Source organism: Sinocyclocheilus anshuiensis, unplaced genomic scaffold, assembly GCF_001515605.1.
Source record: "Sinocyclocheilus anshuiensis isolate Anshui unplaced genomic scaffold, SAMN03320099.WGS_v1.1 scaffold113, whole genome shotgun sequence".
Taxonomy (NCBI): domain Eukaryota; kingdom Metazoa; phylum Chordata; class Actinopteri; order Cypriniformes; family Cyprinidae; genus Sinocyclocheilus; species Sinocyclocheilus anshuiensis.
The window spans coordinates 370,976-386,771 of record NW_015539827.1 but is presented as its reverse complement, the minus strand read 5'-3'; the positions used below and the strand labels follow the sequence as shown (position 1 = coordinate 386,771).

The following is a 15,796-nucleotide window of genomic DNA, read 5'->3' as shown; positions in this document are numbered from 1 at the left end:
TTATGTGCTTTTTAAAATTTTATTATTATCATTTTTTTAATTATTACTATTTAGCTTAAATTTGTTTTAATTTCAGCTTTAATTTTAGTTCTGTCAGGACCACTATCGTCAAAATGATAGATACTTAGCATAAAGTTTGGTTTGGCAGTATGGTTCTGTTCTGGGCAAAAATCTCCCTGCCCATCCATGCAGCCTGTCATGAATGAGCAGGGAGAGCAGCAATAATAACCCCCCTAGGGTTAACAGAACAGAACAAGGCAGATATCATTAATGTACTTAATGATATTTAAGTGTAACACTTTATTCAAGATAAAGGATTCTGATTAGCAAGGAATATCAGAAAGCCAAGTCCTGACTGTGGCGAAAGGAGGAGCTGGGGATGGAGGAGGGTAATTTGCTCCTGAGCAAGCTGAAAAGCTGCAGATTGATAATGAATAGAGCTTATATAGGAATGCCGTGATAGGTGTCGTATTCCTATAGGTAGATGTGATCAGCTGAGAATCAGCTGATGCAAGCTTGACTCACGTGACCTGCCAGAACTAACGCTAACGCTTAATTTTTGTACATCTTCCATAAATGCGTTTTTGCAGTGATGTCTGTACACGGTTTGATATACCATTGATTATCATGTACATATAGCACAGAATTTATGGTAGTACAAGGTATTTCAGAAAATACCATGGTACTAATATGAAGCATGCCCAAATATTCCAATATGCCCAATTTATTTTTCTAAATATTTAAATACGATGGTATTCTAAAAATCATAGTATTTCCAGTGAACTCTGTCCCAAAACAACATTAAATTATATTAGTACATTCTGGTACTTTTTTTGCTATTGCATGTGCAGCTTTACATGTAAATGCAGTGACAGAATCTCTTAACCTAGTATAGAAATGTTTGAATGTGTGCTCACCTGAGGCCTGAACTTCTGTGACGTACTGCAGGAGTTCCTGTCCCTGGTGTATGACGTGGAAGGTGAGGTTGTTCATGGTGAGAGCTTTATCTGCGTGATGCTGCAGTCTCTGCTCTGCTAGTGTCAGATCCTCAGTGTCAAACTCATTCATCTGCTGAGACAGCTCCTCATTCCATGACTCCAGGTCTGAGATGACCTACACAACACATCCACACAAACAACACCATAATAAGGCATGTATCAGTGACCATATCTACAGTAAATGAGTGAACAGGTTTTTAAATGAATTTGATTATTCTGGAAATGCAAATATTGGATACAGTTGATAATTTAATACTTAAAAAAACATATAAAATATAGTATTAAAAAAAAAAAAAGTATTATAGCTGTATGGAAATAGACGTAAGTCAAGGCAGATTAGGCAGATATTATACCATATTAAATTAGGAACAGTTTGTTGAATGCCATTACTTTTACATAGCTTGCTCAATTGTTTGTCATTCCAGTGGAAACAAATAATAATAACAAATAAATAAATAAAATATGGGAGTAAAAAGTATAAAACATCCTTATTTCATTCACTAAAAATTAGCGCTGTCAAACGATTAATCGCATACAAAATAAAAGTTTTTGTTTTTGTTTGTGTGTATGTGTATATATTATATATATATATATAAATACACACACATACAGTATATATTTTGAAAATATTTACATGTATATACATTTATATATTTATATTCATATAATTTATATTATAAATAAATATATTTAATATATAAACATAACATATTATACAGCACACATACATATATTATGTAAACAAAAACTTTTATTTTGGATTTGATTAATCACGATTAATCGTTTGACAGCACTATTTAAAATGTAACCTACACTGACTAAGAGTATCTGCTTATTTTGATAGTCCAGTTTAGACATTCTACTAAGTATAAGTAATAACCAGTCATTAGAGTATTTGTAGACTGTCTGCTTAATATCTTTATTTGGATGGTCTGCCAACAGATGTTCTGCTGACTGTAGGTAACTTCGCAAGTACATTCTACTAACCTGAACACTAAGAGTCTACTAATACTCTAATGAGAGTTAGCTGACATGTAGTTGTAAAGTTACTTATAGTTAGCAGAATGTTAAAAGTAGATTAAAATAAAGTGTAACAGATTCTGTGCATAAATAGTCTTCAAAAGGTGACTAATGCATATATAAAAACACTTTCATGTAAAACGTTAAAATTTTAACCAACATTACTGGTATTATTTAATATTTCCCTGTATTCATTCCAAATGCAATGATGCAGTGAATACTAAACATCTTCTATTTTCAATGTTTGTTCAGTTTTGTTTAAAAAAGTGAGTGTTTGATTCCAGTAATTTTTGTATGTCTCATTTCGTCATCCTTAACTTGTACTATTAAATATTGAATCAGCCATTGGCCAGTCTGCTCACTAGCTACCAGCACTGGCCATTAAACACACATATTAGTTGACTATTAAAAATGAATATTAGAGCATCTAATCAAAACTTCATAATGCCGCTCACTAAATTATTCCTCAATAGCACTACAGAAGACATCTGTCATTGATATAGCAATTGGTTTAAAGTTTAAAGTCATGATTTGAACAAACAATCCTCCCGTCAAAAGTCTAAAGCACTCACTCTGCACTGCTGTGTGGTTGAGAATTCCTCCTCTAATGAACATGAGCATTTTTCCCAGCTTTTCTGAGTGAAGCACTGATAAGGACAGCTGATGATGACTAGAACGGGAACACTGTACGAAGTAAATGTGTTCTTCAATGCGTGGGAGCAGCGTTTGGGAAATCACACACCCACTGCTGTACCTTCTGGCACACTGCCGCCTTGACTGACAATGCCGGCCCGCCCTGCACTGAGTAACTACCTCACATCCGATGTAGGAGTTCACCTACAATCGACACCCATACTGGAACTTATACACGTCTGTATACGGTTTTCAGGTTGTTCTTTCAATTTGCTCTTTGTCTACACAAGGTCTTCTCAGTTTTACCTTATCTATCAGCAAAGTATCAGTGGAACGTGAGCGCCTTCAAAACTCCCTATGGAATGTGATACTCCTTGATCTCTATTGGATTATGTTACAGAGAGCGATATCACTTTTACTACAAAAGCCAGCTCGTTTTGTGGACTCTGATTACTTCATATAGGGTTTTCTACAAACACAACATTTAAAACAGCCACCAAAGGTCAATCGCACAGCATGATGGGGTTTATGCAGGTTTATGCAAATGAGCAAAAGAACGGCTCATTTAACGTCAACACGAAACTGTCCATCTTTATTGTATTATGTTTCTGAACTTCTTGTGCATGACTGTTCAGTGCATGTTATTCAACAGAAGACATTTTTTTGTCTTTTGTAACTTTGCTCCACCTCTTAAACAACTTCTATTTCGGGTGACTTCATCTAGGCTGTTAGGGAAAACATACACTATATGGACAAAATTATCAGGACACCTGACCATTACACCAAAAGGGACTTTATTCATAGAACTTAATATGGAGTTGGTCAGTCCATTGCAGTTATAACAGCTTCCACTCTTCTGGGAGGGCTTTCCACAAGATTCTGGAGTGTTTGGAATTTTTGCCCATTTATTCAGTAGAGCATTTGTGACGCCAAGCGCTGATGCTGAATGAGAAAGCCTGGCTCACAATCTCCATTCCAGTTTATCTCAAAGGTGTTGGATGGGGTTCAGGTCAGGACTCTGTGTGGGCCAGTCAGGTTCTTCCACACCAAACTCATCCAACCATGTCTTTATGGACCTTGATTTGTGCACTGGGACATAGTCATGCTGGAATATAAAAGAGCCCTCCCCAAAGTGTTGCCACAAGTATAGCATTGTCCAAAATGTTTTGGTAATCTGAAGCATGAAGATTTCCCTTCACTAGAAGCCAGGGACCTAGCCCAACCCCTGAAAAACAGCCCCATACCATTATCCCTCATGCACTATGTAGTCAGGCAGGTAATGTTCTCCTGGCATCCGCCAAATGCAGACTCGCCCATCATAAGCATGATTCTGTTTAAATCTAGATTAGACACATCTCTTTAGCCAAGCATTCACATAGTTTATCTCATAACCTTGTACTTCAGTTACATCTGATCAAATGCATATTTTCATTATTTTGCTTGGGTTGAACACATAATTTTTGGCTTAGTTGGAATAGCAGCTACACTAATTTTTCTCTATTACCTTCTCTGTTTCTGCCACGGGATTGGTATCACGTGGTAACTAGGAATTACACAAGCTTCAGTCTGGATCCAGCCCTTACAAAGACCTGAGATGACCTAACACCTGAGAAGAGATGATGCCAATCCCCCAGAGGACCTCAGATGATGCCAACCCTCAGACAACATACAAAACTACCAAATTTTGCATTACATGACATTAACTAACTGCTTGATTTTTACCGTACATTTCTGCCATATGGACATCAATTTGAGATAGTCACCACTGATAAGCTATTACTAAATATAATGTAGAAACCTTAATTTTCTGTAAAGCTGCTTTGCAACGATTTGCATTGTGAAAAGCGCTATACAAATAAACTTGAATTGAATTGAATTCGTCACTCCACAGAACATGTTTCCATTGCTCCAGAGTCCAGTGACAGTGTGCTTTACATCACTCCATCCAACGCTTGGCATTGTACTTAGTGATGTGAGCTTGCATGTAGCTGCTCGGCCATGGAAATCCATTTCATGAAGGTCTTTCCACACAGTCTTGGTGTGGATATTTATGCCAGTGGATGTGTGGAACTCTTCAGCTATGGACCCAGTAGAGAGTTGGTGACTTGGTGACCCCACTCTGGGACTTTACATGGTCTTCCGCTTAGTGCATTAGTTGATCCTAAACACTACTACTTTCCAATAACACAACACATACCACTTACAGTTGAACCATTTCAAGCAGGGATGAAATATCACAAACTGGCATACTGCAAAGAAGGCATCCTATCCAACACTTGAATTTACTGAGCTCTTTAAAATAACATTTTTTTCATAAATGTGGGTGCTTGCAGACTACATGGCTAGGTGGTTGATTTCATATACTTGTGGCAATGGGTATGACCGAAACAACTGAATTCAATAATTAAGAGGTGTGTCCCAATACTTTTGTCCAAGGAACTAGGACCCTTCACCAATTCCACAGCTGTACTTAATGCTATAAATTCAAGGATCAGTGACATATTCCTCTCTCTCTCTCTCTCTCTCTCTCTCTCTCTTTTACATTACTCATAACATTCAATAATATACTTTTTATTTGATATATTTACTTTTTGTTTATCTGTAAATTTGTGCTAAATTCATTTACTAGGCATGTACAGTATGTGCCCTGTTTATTATGTTTATGCTATAGACCAATTACCTATGCGCACGCAGCTGCAAGTGACGTAACTGTGACGTCTACTCTAAATTGGTCTATAGGTTATTGTCTATTGTCCTGTGTTTGTATTTATATTGTGTATTATATTATATTGTTATATTGTGCACACTGTGAGTACTTTACTCTTCCTTGTATTGCTGCTAATGCACTTTAATTTCGGATATGGGATCAATAAAGTCTATCTATCTATCTATCTATCTATCTATCTATCTATCTATCTATCTATCTATCCATCCAACCATCCATCCATCCATCCATCATCATGTATTGTAAGTTCTTTCACAAAAAACTCTCAACATCTAAAACTGTAAAACATCTATTACAGTGTTTTTCAATTGCTAACAAGCGTTTACCAATACTTAAAGTACTTTTTCTAAACTCTTAACACAGCAACACACCTACATCACACAATTAGCCAAATAGTTAATTTTGTGTCCAAAACCGCACACATTCGGTCAAAACATTAGCACTAGTTTCTATCCAACAGAAACATATAGTCAATCATAGCACAGTGACTGTCAAAATACTAACAGTTGATGGCTTTACAAAACTGCATTTCAGTTTCATTTCATTTCAATCATGTTTCAGTTCTACCTGCATATAATAGACAATATAAAAATCCATAGTTTTTTGTAATTTAGCCTTCAGTTTACCTTCAACTGAAACCCATTTTACATTTGTAAGTGTTGAATGTGTTCATTCTTGGCAACATACTATCTAAAACTGAATGAGTCATTACTTTATAGAATGTACAATAGAAAAAAAAAGGGTTCCCTATGCAGAAATTCAATTGGAACCTTGATTGGAACTGCTCTCCAGTGGGTGGGGGTTGGATGTAGATGGTGGCTGAAGCCAGGGATCAACAAAAATTCCAACATACATGGCCTTTGGTTACTATGCAAGCTCGTTTCCGTCACAGAATAAAAAGAAAAACAGTAACTGTGACCTTTTTATCTCACATTTTGGACTTCTATTATTGGAATTGTGAGTTTACATCTTGCAATTCAGACTTTATCAGAATTGTGAGATACTGTAAATTCACAATTGCAAGAAAAAAGTCAGAATTCTGAGATAAAGTCACAATTACCCTTACCCTTTATATTCCATGGCAGAAATAAGCTCTCATAGGTTTCATATGTGGGAAAAAACAAACAAACAAACATAAAAATGCACTCACTTCTCTCCCATACCTCGTCTCCCTTTTTCTGATCCAACTATTTCTCTACACCCTACAACTACTCCTCTCCCTCTCCCAGGCATTATTTTCTCTCTCTCTGATTCTGTGTTGTTTTGCATCCATAAAACCAATTCAAAGAGGTCTTTTTTACTCTATGTTGTTGATGTAATGGAAAGAGCTTCAACACTAGACTATTCCGCCAACTGAGACTGGAATCAGCTATAATTCTAAATATTTCAGTGATCTGTTACTTATCAGATCACTGATCAGCTTATCAGTTGTTACAATACTTGGCACAGAGAGATTTTTTCAATACCTTTGAGCTGCTGTTGTTGCAGAAGTAGAAGCTTTATACTATATTTAAGGTTTGGAACATTAGGTCTTCATTTCTGACATGCTGTGTTTAATCATTTGTAAATAAGACTAAAAACGTCCATGATTTTGGTTTTGGGTAAGCTTGTATGAAAAAAGTAAATGTAAGCATTTGAGAAACATGGTAATTGACTGCATATTGTGTGAAAACAACATGAATTGTGTTAATGGTATGGTCACAACAGACGGATGTTGTGCTAATTGTGTTTAGAGTTTTGAAAATGTGACTAGAGATTGGACAAAAGGATGTTATCAATTGAAAAAAACTGTAAAATATAAAGAAACACTGACTTGAGTATAGCGGTCAATGGGGAAACAAGCTTTTTGGCTGAACAATGATTCAGTTACAGCATCTACCAGCAGAGGCTAACTGTTCATGCTAACCAGCCAAACCTTAAGCCTTTGGTATCATTACAAAAATTAAAAGGTTGTTTCATGTTGATTTTAAGAGCTTTGATTCAGAGCAACCGTGTATGTGATATTTATTTGATAAAGCTGTTAGTTTCTCAAACACCCTTTGGACAAAAGTGTGACTCATTTTCACATGTCCAGAGACACAATCCTCCATGACTCATAGTGCCGGCTGTGAAAAGAGCATCCATGATGACTTTATCTTTGCTCAAGGCTTCCGCTCAGAATCTCTGTCATCAGTGGATTTTGTCTTTTAGCACTTTGCTCCTTTGATCAGATCCAAACCGACAAGAAATATAGAAGCAACAACACGTGGTATATAGCCTTCTACCTCACAACTGATGCAGAACTGAAACTTTAAATTCATGTAATCAAGGGGTGCCTGCCTGATGGCTATGAGAAAAAAAAAATATATATATATATCTGACAGCAAGATTATAATTTAAAAACAAATAGGTTTCTAAACTCAAATAATGAAATTTGTTAATATAATCATGAACTGTATTGGCTGAGCAACATGCAAAATTATTAAACACAGCATAAGTTAATTAGAAAAATTGACTATTTTTGTGGTGTAAACATCACTTCTACGAATTGCACAAAAATAGAAAGCTGTATGAGTTGCGTACACAAGTGCATTGCAAATGAATGCAACCAGAATACTGTACATGCAGCTAGTGGGAAGACATTTCTACCTGTGTGTGTGTCCTTATAGTAACAGTCTCGTTACAATTTAGTCTATTTAGTAACTTTACTTGACATTTCAGCTAGCTAAGTAGTACATCCATGTTTATGTTCATCTAAATGTATACCATATTTTTTTTCCCTATTAATATAACAAACAACTAAACAAATATATCAAACAAAACCAGTGGGTTATCATTTGAGAATAAACTGTCAGACATGTCATAAACTGTGGACTCACATCAATGGCATCTCGTTCAAAAATCCTGAGTTGGAGAAAGAGCTCTAATTTGATCTTCCGTTCCTGAAACAGTTCCTCCATCTGAGCCTGGGCCTCATCCAGCTGCTGCAGGATGCTCTCGATGTGAGCCATAGAGCTGTTATGAGGAGTCTTATTGCTGGAGATTGCAGAGTCTCTGCAGTCAGGAAAAAAGAGCATGCACGAGTATGAGAGACAACATCTGCTACAGAATATATACCATACAACTTCAAAAAAGCATCTTCTTACTACAGTTTACTTAGTCTATGCAGATTAGGACATGAGTCATAGATAAACTCCACAGGAAATAACATTGCAATATCAAGAGTGACTGAAGATAATAGAAGTGTAGACATATAACTGAAAAGTGAATGTGTTATTGAGTGTAACACATTTACTGATGTTTCAGGATGGACTTTCCAAAACATGTTTAATTACACATTTGTAAGGTGTCTGTGGTGTGCATGGTTTTGTAGCCCGCTAAATTTGCTCTGTTAATAAAACCTGAAAAACTTTGCATTTGGTTTCGGTCCCCATAAGGTCACTAGTTTCATAAAATGACTAAATAATTAAAAAAAAAGGCAAAAAGTGTCTGCAGGGTTAGGGTTTAGTAATTGTAATTAATGCAACAGACGTCAATGGGATGCTAAGGCCATTACATGACGTGCATATGTGTTTGTCAGCGTCATCATTTTCCACTAAACCCATGCTTTCTCATTGGGCCGTACCTGAGCTGCTGGATAAGATCCTCCCCTTCTTTAATGACGTTGACGGTGACCTGCAGGGTGGTTTGCTGCTGCTGACTGAAACGTTTGATCAGCTCCTGCACCGCCTCTACTGACTCAGCATAAACATCATCCAGCAGCTCCTTCTGAAGCTCCTCCAACCACGTCCACAGCTGCAGAGAAATAACATCATTACCAGCCAATCAGAAACCTCACAATATTATGAACCAGTCAGTGACCTATGTAGATCCATGGGTCTTCAAACAAATAACATTTGTTCTATAATCTAAAATATCCAAATGCACAAACATGATGAGACAAAGAGCCAGACGGACTTTGGCTGCCACCGTATGGCTGGTGTTGTTATTTCCTGAGAATGGCTTCGTCTTATGTGAGCTCAGGATTAGCCATCTGCCTGTGTTGGCATGTCAAAGAGTGTATCTCCTGCCACAGCAGGCCATGCCTGTCCTTCCACACCTCCCCATTGTCTCTTTCCACCTCCACCTTTCTCTACCTTTCTCTTTTTCCAAAACTCCAGCCTTTAACCTTTTATCAATACTTATACCGTTATAAAACACACTCTCAGAAACAAAGATGTCTATATATGCCAGCCTGCTACAGATAGCAGATGGCTAACATTATGCCATATGGAGACATTAAAGAGAGCATTGTTTGCTTGTATGAATCATGTACACACTACTACTCATTATCATTCACTGTTTGTGGAATATAGATGGGCCAGAAGGAAAGAATTCTGAATTTATAAGCAGACAAATTATAAAGATTTGAGGTCCCAAAAAAAGCTAACCACTAGTTTGGCTTTAAAGCAAATAATGTTTCATTTCCGAAAGTGAGTGGCTGCATGGGATTCTTTTAGCATGTAGGACACAGTTCACACTGACTAGTCAATTAGTTCTGCTACTAGTGAATGTGTGGGGTCTGTCAACTAGTCGTGACACACAGTTTCAGTTGTGCTCGTTCTATGTAGCGACAGCAGGAGGAAAATTCCTCTGTCCACAAACTGAATAACATTAACTTTGTATTATAACCTAATTGGAAATACGTGAAAGTATTGGAGTGGTTTTGTGTTAACGAAGCAGTGATTTGCGAGATGGCCTGAGTTTATTTTGCATGATCATATACAATATTTTCTAATTCTTATGTCATCTAAAGGCTGGCATTAACTACAGTAGCATAAATCCATGTATTTTTGTATGTATGTACAGTAGAATTCATATATTTTTTACATTCTCACCGGTCTGGTATCACCTCAGCTGTGACAGTCTCTCCATTAACATCAATGCATCAAAAAGTGCAAAAGCTGCAGAACTTACAGAAATGTCATTTACATAATATAAACAGTGACCCGTTGACTAGTTGACTAGTAAAAGTGTGTCGTGCAAGACCTACAGAGAAATGTTACCGGACACTTAACAATATGGTGTAGAATCAGTGGTACACAATCAATGGTATCAAATGGTATGAAGCTATTGCTATATTGTAAATATATAAACAAATGAATAAATAAAGAAATTAATAATAGTAATAATAATAACAACAACAACAATAATAAATTCAAGTACATTTTCAGAAATTGTGTGTGTACTGTTACATAATATTCAGGAACATAATTACGTCATAATTTTACTTTCATCTCTGAAAGTGAGGACCAAAAAAAACAAAAAACTAAAAAAAACCACAAGTACCTGTTACATCATATTCAGGAACACATGTTAACACTGGCAAACCCAGACATATCCACACCCACCAACACCCGTTCTTACTTTCTCATAACTTACTTCTTTGCTGTGAGTGTGGAAGGCCACAGACATGTCGAGCAGGACTTTGCGTTGTTCAACCCGTCTTACGAAGTCCTGGATACGATCTTCCAGCTGGTGTGCAGCCTGGTAGATCTCCTCAGGGTCACACTCGCCCGTCTGAGCCAGCTGCTCTGCCGCCTCCAGGAGTTTGTCTGCATTCGTGTAGGTGTTCTGAGAAACATGCAGAAGTTAATATGCATTTGACTCATTTCTGTGATGGCCTAGTTTTGATTATGGGAGGAGAACTGTAGATATCCAGGTGGAAAATAGCCAAAGCGATGATCTTACATCTGTTTCTCCTTACCTGAGCCACTTCTTCAAAGTCCTCATGACGTTTCTGTAATGCTCGAGCCCTGTGCAGAGACTTCCCCACTCCTGTGTGCTTACTCAGGAACGCCTCACCATGGTTTTCAATCCAATCTAGAACCTGTGTGAGAAGATATTCGCAAGGAAGAACATAAACAAAGGTTCAGAAGGTCAAAAGAACCACCAAATCACTACAAAAGAACCAAAAAAGTCCATATAATTGTAATAGAGTCCAGATTCCATATGGAATACTTTTATGGTGGTTTTTGTCCTTTTCGAATGTAGAGATTCTTTAAACATTCTTTTTTTTTTAATTTGTGCACCACTGGAAAAATAACAGCATACAGATTTGGAATAACATGCAGGTGAACAAGTATTATTAACAATTTAACGCAGTGGCGTCCAAAATCTCCCTTTCAAATGTATATTCTGTTCTCAGCTGGGAGAAGGACTTTCACTAAGAGAAAAATAACCAAATGTTGCTCAGAGGGTCAAAAGAACCACCACCTGCATTATAAAAACGAATCATTAATGAGACGCAAGATATTTATTTTTTAGAAATAAAAATATACAAAATAAAACATTTGTTTGTTAGTACTGCAAAATGTAACTACAATATATATATTTATAAATATATATATATATATATATATATTTTTTTTTACATATAATTAAACAACTATAACTCCATCCAAATATTTTTTTTCAGTCATTCATTTTCATAGGATGAGGATTTTTCGAAAATCAAGCATAAACATGGCACAAAGAGCAGTGTCTGTATGATGAAAATATTCATTATAGAAATTCCCATAACTTTTCAAAGCCTGGGAAAGACTTTTAAAATTTCCTGACTTTTTAAAAAAGTTTTATGTGACTGTTGGAAAAATGTCCACATTTGGTAACACTTTACAATATGTTGTCATTTGCTAACATTAGTTCATGTATTAACTAACATGAACGAACAATGAACAATATATTTATTACACTATTTATTAATCTTTGTTAATGTTAGTTAATAAAAATACAGTCATTCATTGTTTGTTCGTGTTAGTTCACAGTGCATTATTTAATGTTAACAAACACAACTTGTGATTTTAATAATGCATTAGTAAATGCTGAAATTAATATTAACTAAGCTAATTTTTTTTCATGTTTCCTAATGTTGTTAACTAAGTTTAACGAATGACCCTTATTGTAAAGTGTTAACCCAAATTTTTTCTCTTGCTTGTTAATATGGGCGAGGGATCTGGGTTTTCTGGGTTTTCCATGACAGTGGGTACCTTGTAAATGTTCAGTCAATTTCTAGCAGAGATAGACAGACATTAAATGCATATAAATGTAAACGAGTTCCACTGCATTTCCAATTCAAACCCAGCAGGGGGCACCTCAAAGCAGCAGGATTCACTGCGACAGCTCAACACCACTATAAACATCAGCCCCAAACACGCAGTGAGGTCATCCTGCAGATTAAGCAGCAAGACTCTGGTGTCTGCTCTGATGGTGTTGTCTGAGAGTACAGTAACTGTGTTTATTATGGATATTTGATTAATGGGGTAGTATCTGTTGTTTCTCACAGGTTTGCATGAGCATCTAAACACATGCAATATTTTACTAATAAAAACGTATTAGAAAAGGTTTTAAGTGAGTATTAAATATTTTCTTAACCATTTGAAATCTACAAGGTGGAGCTGCTAAGACAGACATCTCGTATCCGAGTTTAAAAGATTTCTACCTGCCTCAAAAGACGCCAGAGCACACTGCGAAAACACACTGAGTCCTCTACTCATGCATATTTCATTATGCCACCTTTGATCTGGCTGAATGTGCCACACACAGGAACATTCAGAGCTGTTTGTGTGGTGGCATCTGTCAGCACAGGATAGAACTGCGGATAGGCACGAACAGCCACCTCCCCGTGTTTATCATAGAGTCTGCAGAGAGAAAAAAGGCATTATATTCAATGCAGGTCATATTGACATTATATATATATCAGCACATGTGTGTGTGTGTGTGTGTGTGTGTGTGTGTGTGTGTGATTAGATGCAATCATTTGTCGTGCAGATGTTGAGTCTCCTGCTCACGTGGCTGCTTTCTGATGTCTGGAAGGTTTAGAGGTCCCCATGTCTGCATCATTTTATGGGGCAAACCCTCAACATAATGAGGCTGCTGAACACAGTTAACATGAAACTGATACTGAATGCATCTGAGAGGAAAAAAACTAAGTAAAAGAAAAAAGTGGGAACATTGTGTGGGACAGACCGTGTGTGAGAGAGAGTGAAAGAGACGCGTTTGGCTGTTGTTTTGAAAAAGATGACAGAATTTTTATCTTTTGGGGTAACTACTCCTTTAGAATTTCTTAATTGAAAAAGAAAAATGCAAGTATTTCATCCAAAAATAAATACATTCATTAATAAATGATGCAGTGGTGCCTAAAATCGCACTTTCAAATGTATATTCTGTTCTTAAGTGAGCAGAGAAATCCTATTTTAAACAGATTAGAACTCACTTTATATTCAACATAACGATGCCTCACAGGCATTTAGATGCTGCCATTTTATTCAGACAAAGAGAAGAAGAAATTGGACCAGATTCACCTCATTTATGAGCAGGAATCATTTTAGTGTCACACTGTCATATTTATATTCCTATATCAAACTCATTAATCATTTTGTGTTTTGCCACATCAATTTATATTAAGAATATTATTTGTGGAAAATTCAGCATTGCCATCACAGGAATAAATTACATTTTAAAATGTAACTTGAAATATATATATATATATATGAAAAAAAAAAAAAAAACTTCTGACCCCATACTGTATTTGTTTAAATAAACTATCATTTATTTATTTTAGCTCAATGGAAGAAAATATGTCCTAAATCGAACCAAAATTGAGCGAAAGCAGGCAGATCAAAATCACTGCGAGCAGGAAGTGAAATTCAGTGGAAACAGGCATGTGCAAGAAGAAACTTGTGGGAAGTGGGTGAGAATGAAATGAAAAAATCTGTCCCGCACAGATGTCTCCTGCAACGTTCTGACACCTCATCCACCCTTCACATCTCTCACTTCACAAATAACAGTGATTAAATAAAATAAATTGAATCCACATCCACATGAGATGTAAAAAAAACTGTTTACAATAATTTGTGTATCAAGTATTGTTAGTTAAAAATAAGTGTCTGACCTGCTGGACATCCTGTTGGAAGACGCAGAGCTGTAGCCGTTGGTGAAGACGAAGTTTGCGGTGTTGCCAGATGTTCTCCAACTGCCTCTGGTGATGCAGAACCTCATGAATGATATCCAGAACATGGTGCACCGCCTTGGAGTAGTTAGCCGAGGCTGTCAGCGAATCTGCACTTCCTGGGGTCAAAGGCCGCTGTAGCTTATCTAGCAGGGCTTTGCCATCCTGACTTACCTGGGGATGTACAGATAATACACATCAACAACCAGAAATGTTACTTACAGAAAAAAAATCCCACCTTTATTTGAAAATCAAGTTCAGTCATGAAACACCACATTCCTTTACATGCAATCACATCATTTACTAGTCTACACAGCACAAGGTGATTGGCCTCTGCTCTGCAGCCAAATGAGCTTGCTTGCTCACCATTTAAATAGTCTGGTTCAGTGTTTGTTGTAAATTGGTCCTGCAGTGCACTATCAGAGTTCCTCTGAAACCCTCCACCTCCCCAGCTCCACTTGTCTAGATCTGCTAGGGTATTTATGTGTGTCTATCCATGCAGCAGCATATCTTACAAGCTCACAGCAACATGTCTGTGTATCTATTGTCAGTAGCAAGACCATATTTGCCTTGCAGCAGCAGCGGTGTGCGTAGCAGATCTAGTCCGCAAAGACCAAATACATTAACACTGTCATATTCAGGAAAAACTATTCTAAGAGTTGTCATGACTGAAATATCTTTTTTTTAGTTCTTGCTCAGCTTGGAGGTATCCTGAATTTAGTCTTTAAAGTGAAAATATTCTCAAACACAAGCAACAGTTTTTACTTTAATGGAGATTTGTACCTCAGAATAGGCAGTGGTTATGTGTTCATAGAGACCCTGGTGGTGGTGGATGGTGTCTTCCAGGTCCTGTAGCTCAGAAGGAAGTTCTCCCTCTCCACAGGCTTTACACCAAGAGTCCATGTTGCTCATATACTAGAAAAAGGCAAGAATGTTCAGCTATTGGTTGTTAAACCAGCCACATACACATCTGTGATCTGTTACCACATACAGGAATGATTATAAAATAAGTCAAGAATATGACCAAGTCTCAACATAGCAATTGTTGTTAGGAGGCTAACTTTGAGCCATCCACCACTGAGTGATTTACAACAGTGTCTTATTTAGGAAAAGATTAAATACATTGCAATTTGTCTGAACAAATAAAGACTATGTTTGCCCTGTCTCATTGGGAGCAAAATAAAATGAATGAACAGCGTGCCAGTCTAATATTGATGCTGACAACAGATATTAAACGCTCAAAGAGAAAGATAAAGGACAGGAAGATGAAAGGAACGGATTTCATTCATCCTTTTTCCAGCACAGGCCTATCTACATGAAGTATTCAACTAAAGAGTCTCTGAACAATCATTGATGATTTACTTATAAAACAAGAGATAAAAATCCAAGATTTTACACTGAAAACACACACACACACACACACACACACACACACACACACACACACACACA

The 15,796-nt window shown here is 36.8% G+C and overlaps 1 protein-coding gene across 1 annotated transcript in view; it reads right to left on the bottom strand.

Moving 5' to 3' along the window:
• triob (trio Rho guanine nucleotide exchange factor b) overlaps nt 1-15,796 on the bottom strand; it is a 147,276-nt gene that overhangs the window by 67,219 nt on the left and 64,261 nt on the right. Inside the window, exons 8-14 of the mRNA XM_016480441.1 lie at nt 15,128-15,259; nt 14,288-14,518; nt 11,102-11,224; nt 10,777-10,968; nt 8,981-9,150; nt 8,235-8,409; nt 918-1,113 (exon numbers count right to left, since the gene is read on the bottom strand). Coding sequence (XP_016335927.1) covers nt 918-1,113; nt 8,235-8,409; nt 8,981-9,150; nt 10,777-10,968; nt 11,102-11,224; nt 14,288-14,518; nt 15,128-15,259 — 1,219 coding nt within the window. The remainder of the gene's footprint in view (nt 1-917; nt 1,114-8,234; nt 8,410-8,980; nt 9,151-10,776; nt 10,969-11,101; nt 11,225-14,287; nt 14,519-15,127; nt 15,260-15,796) is intronic.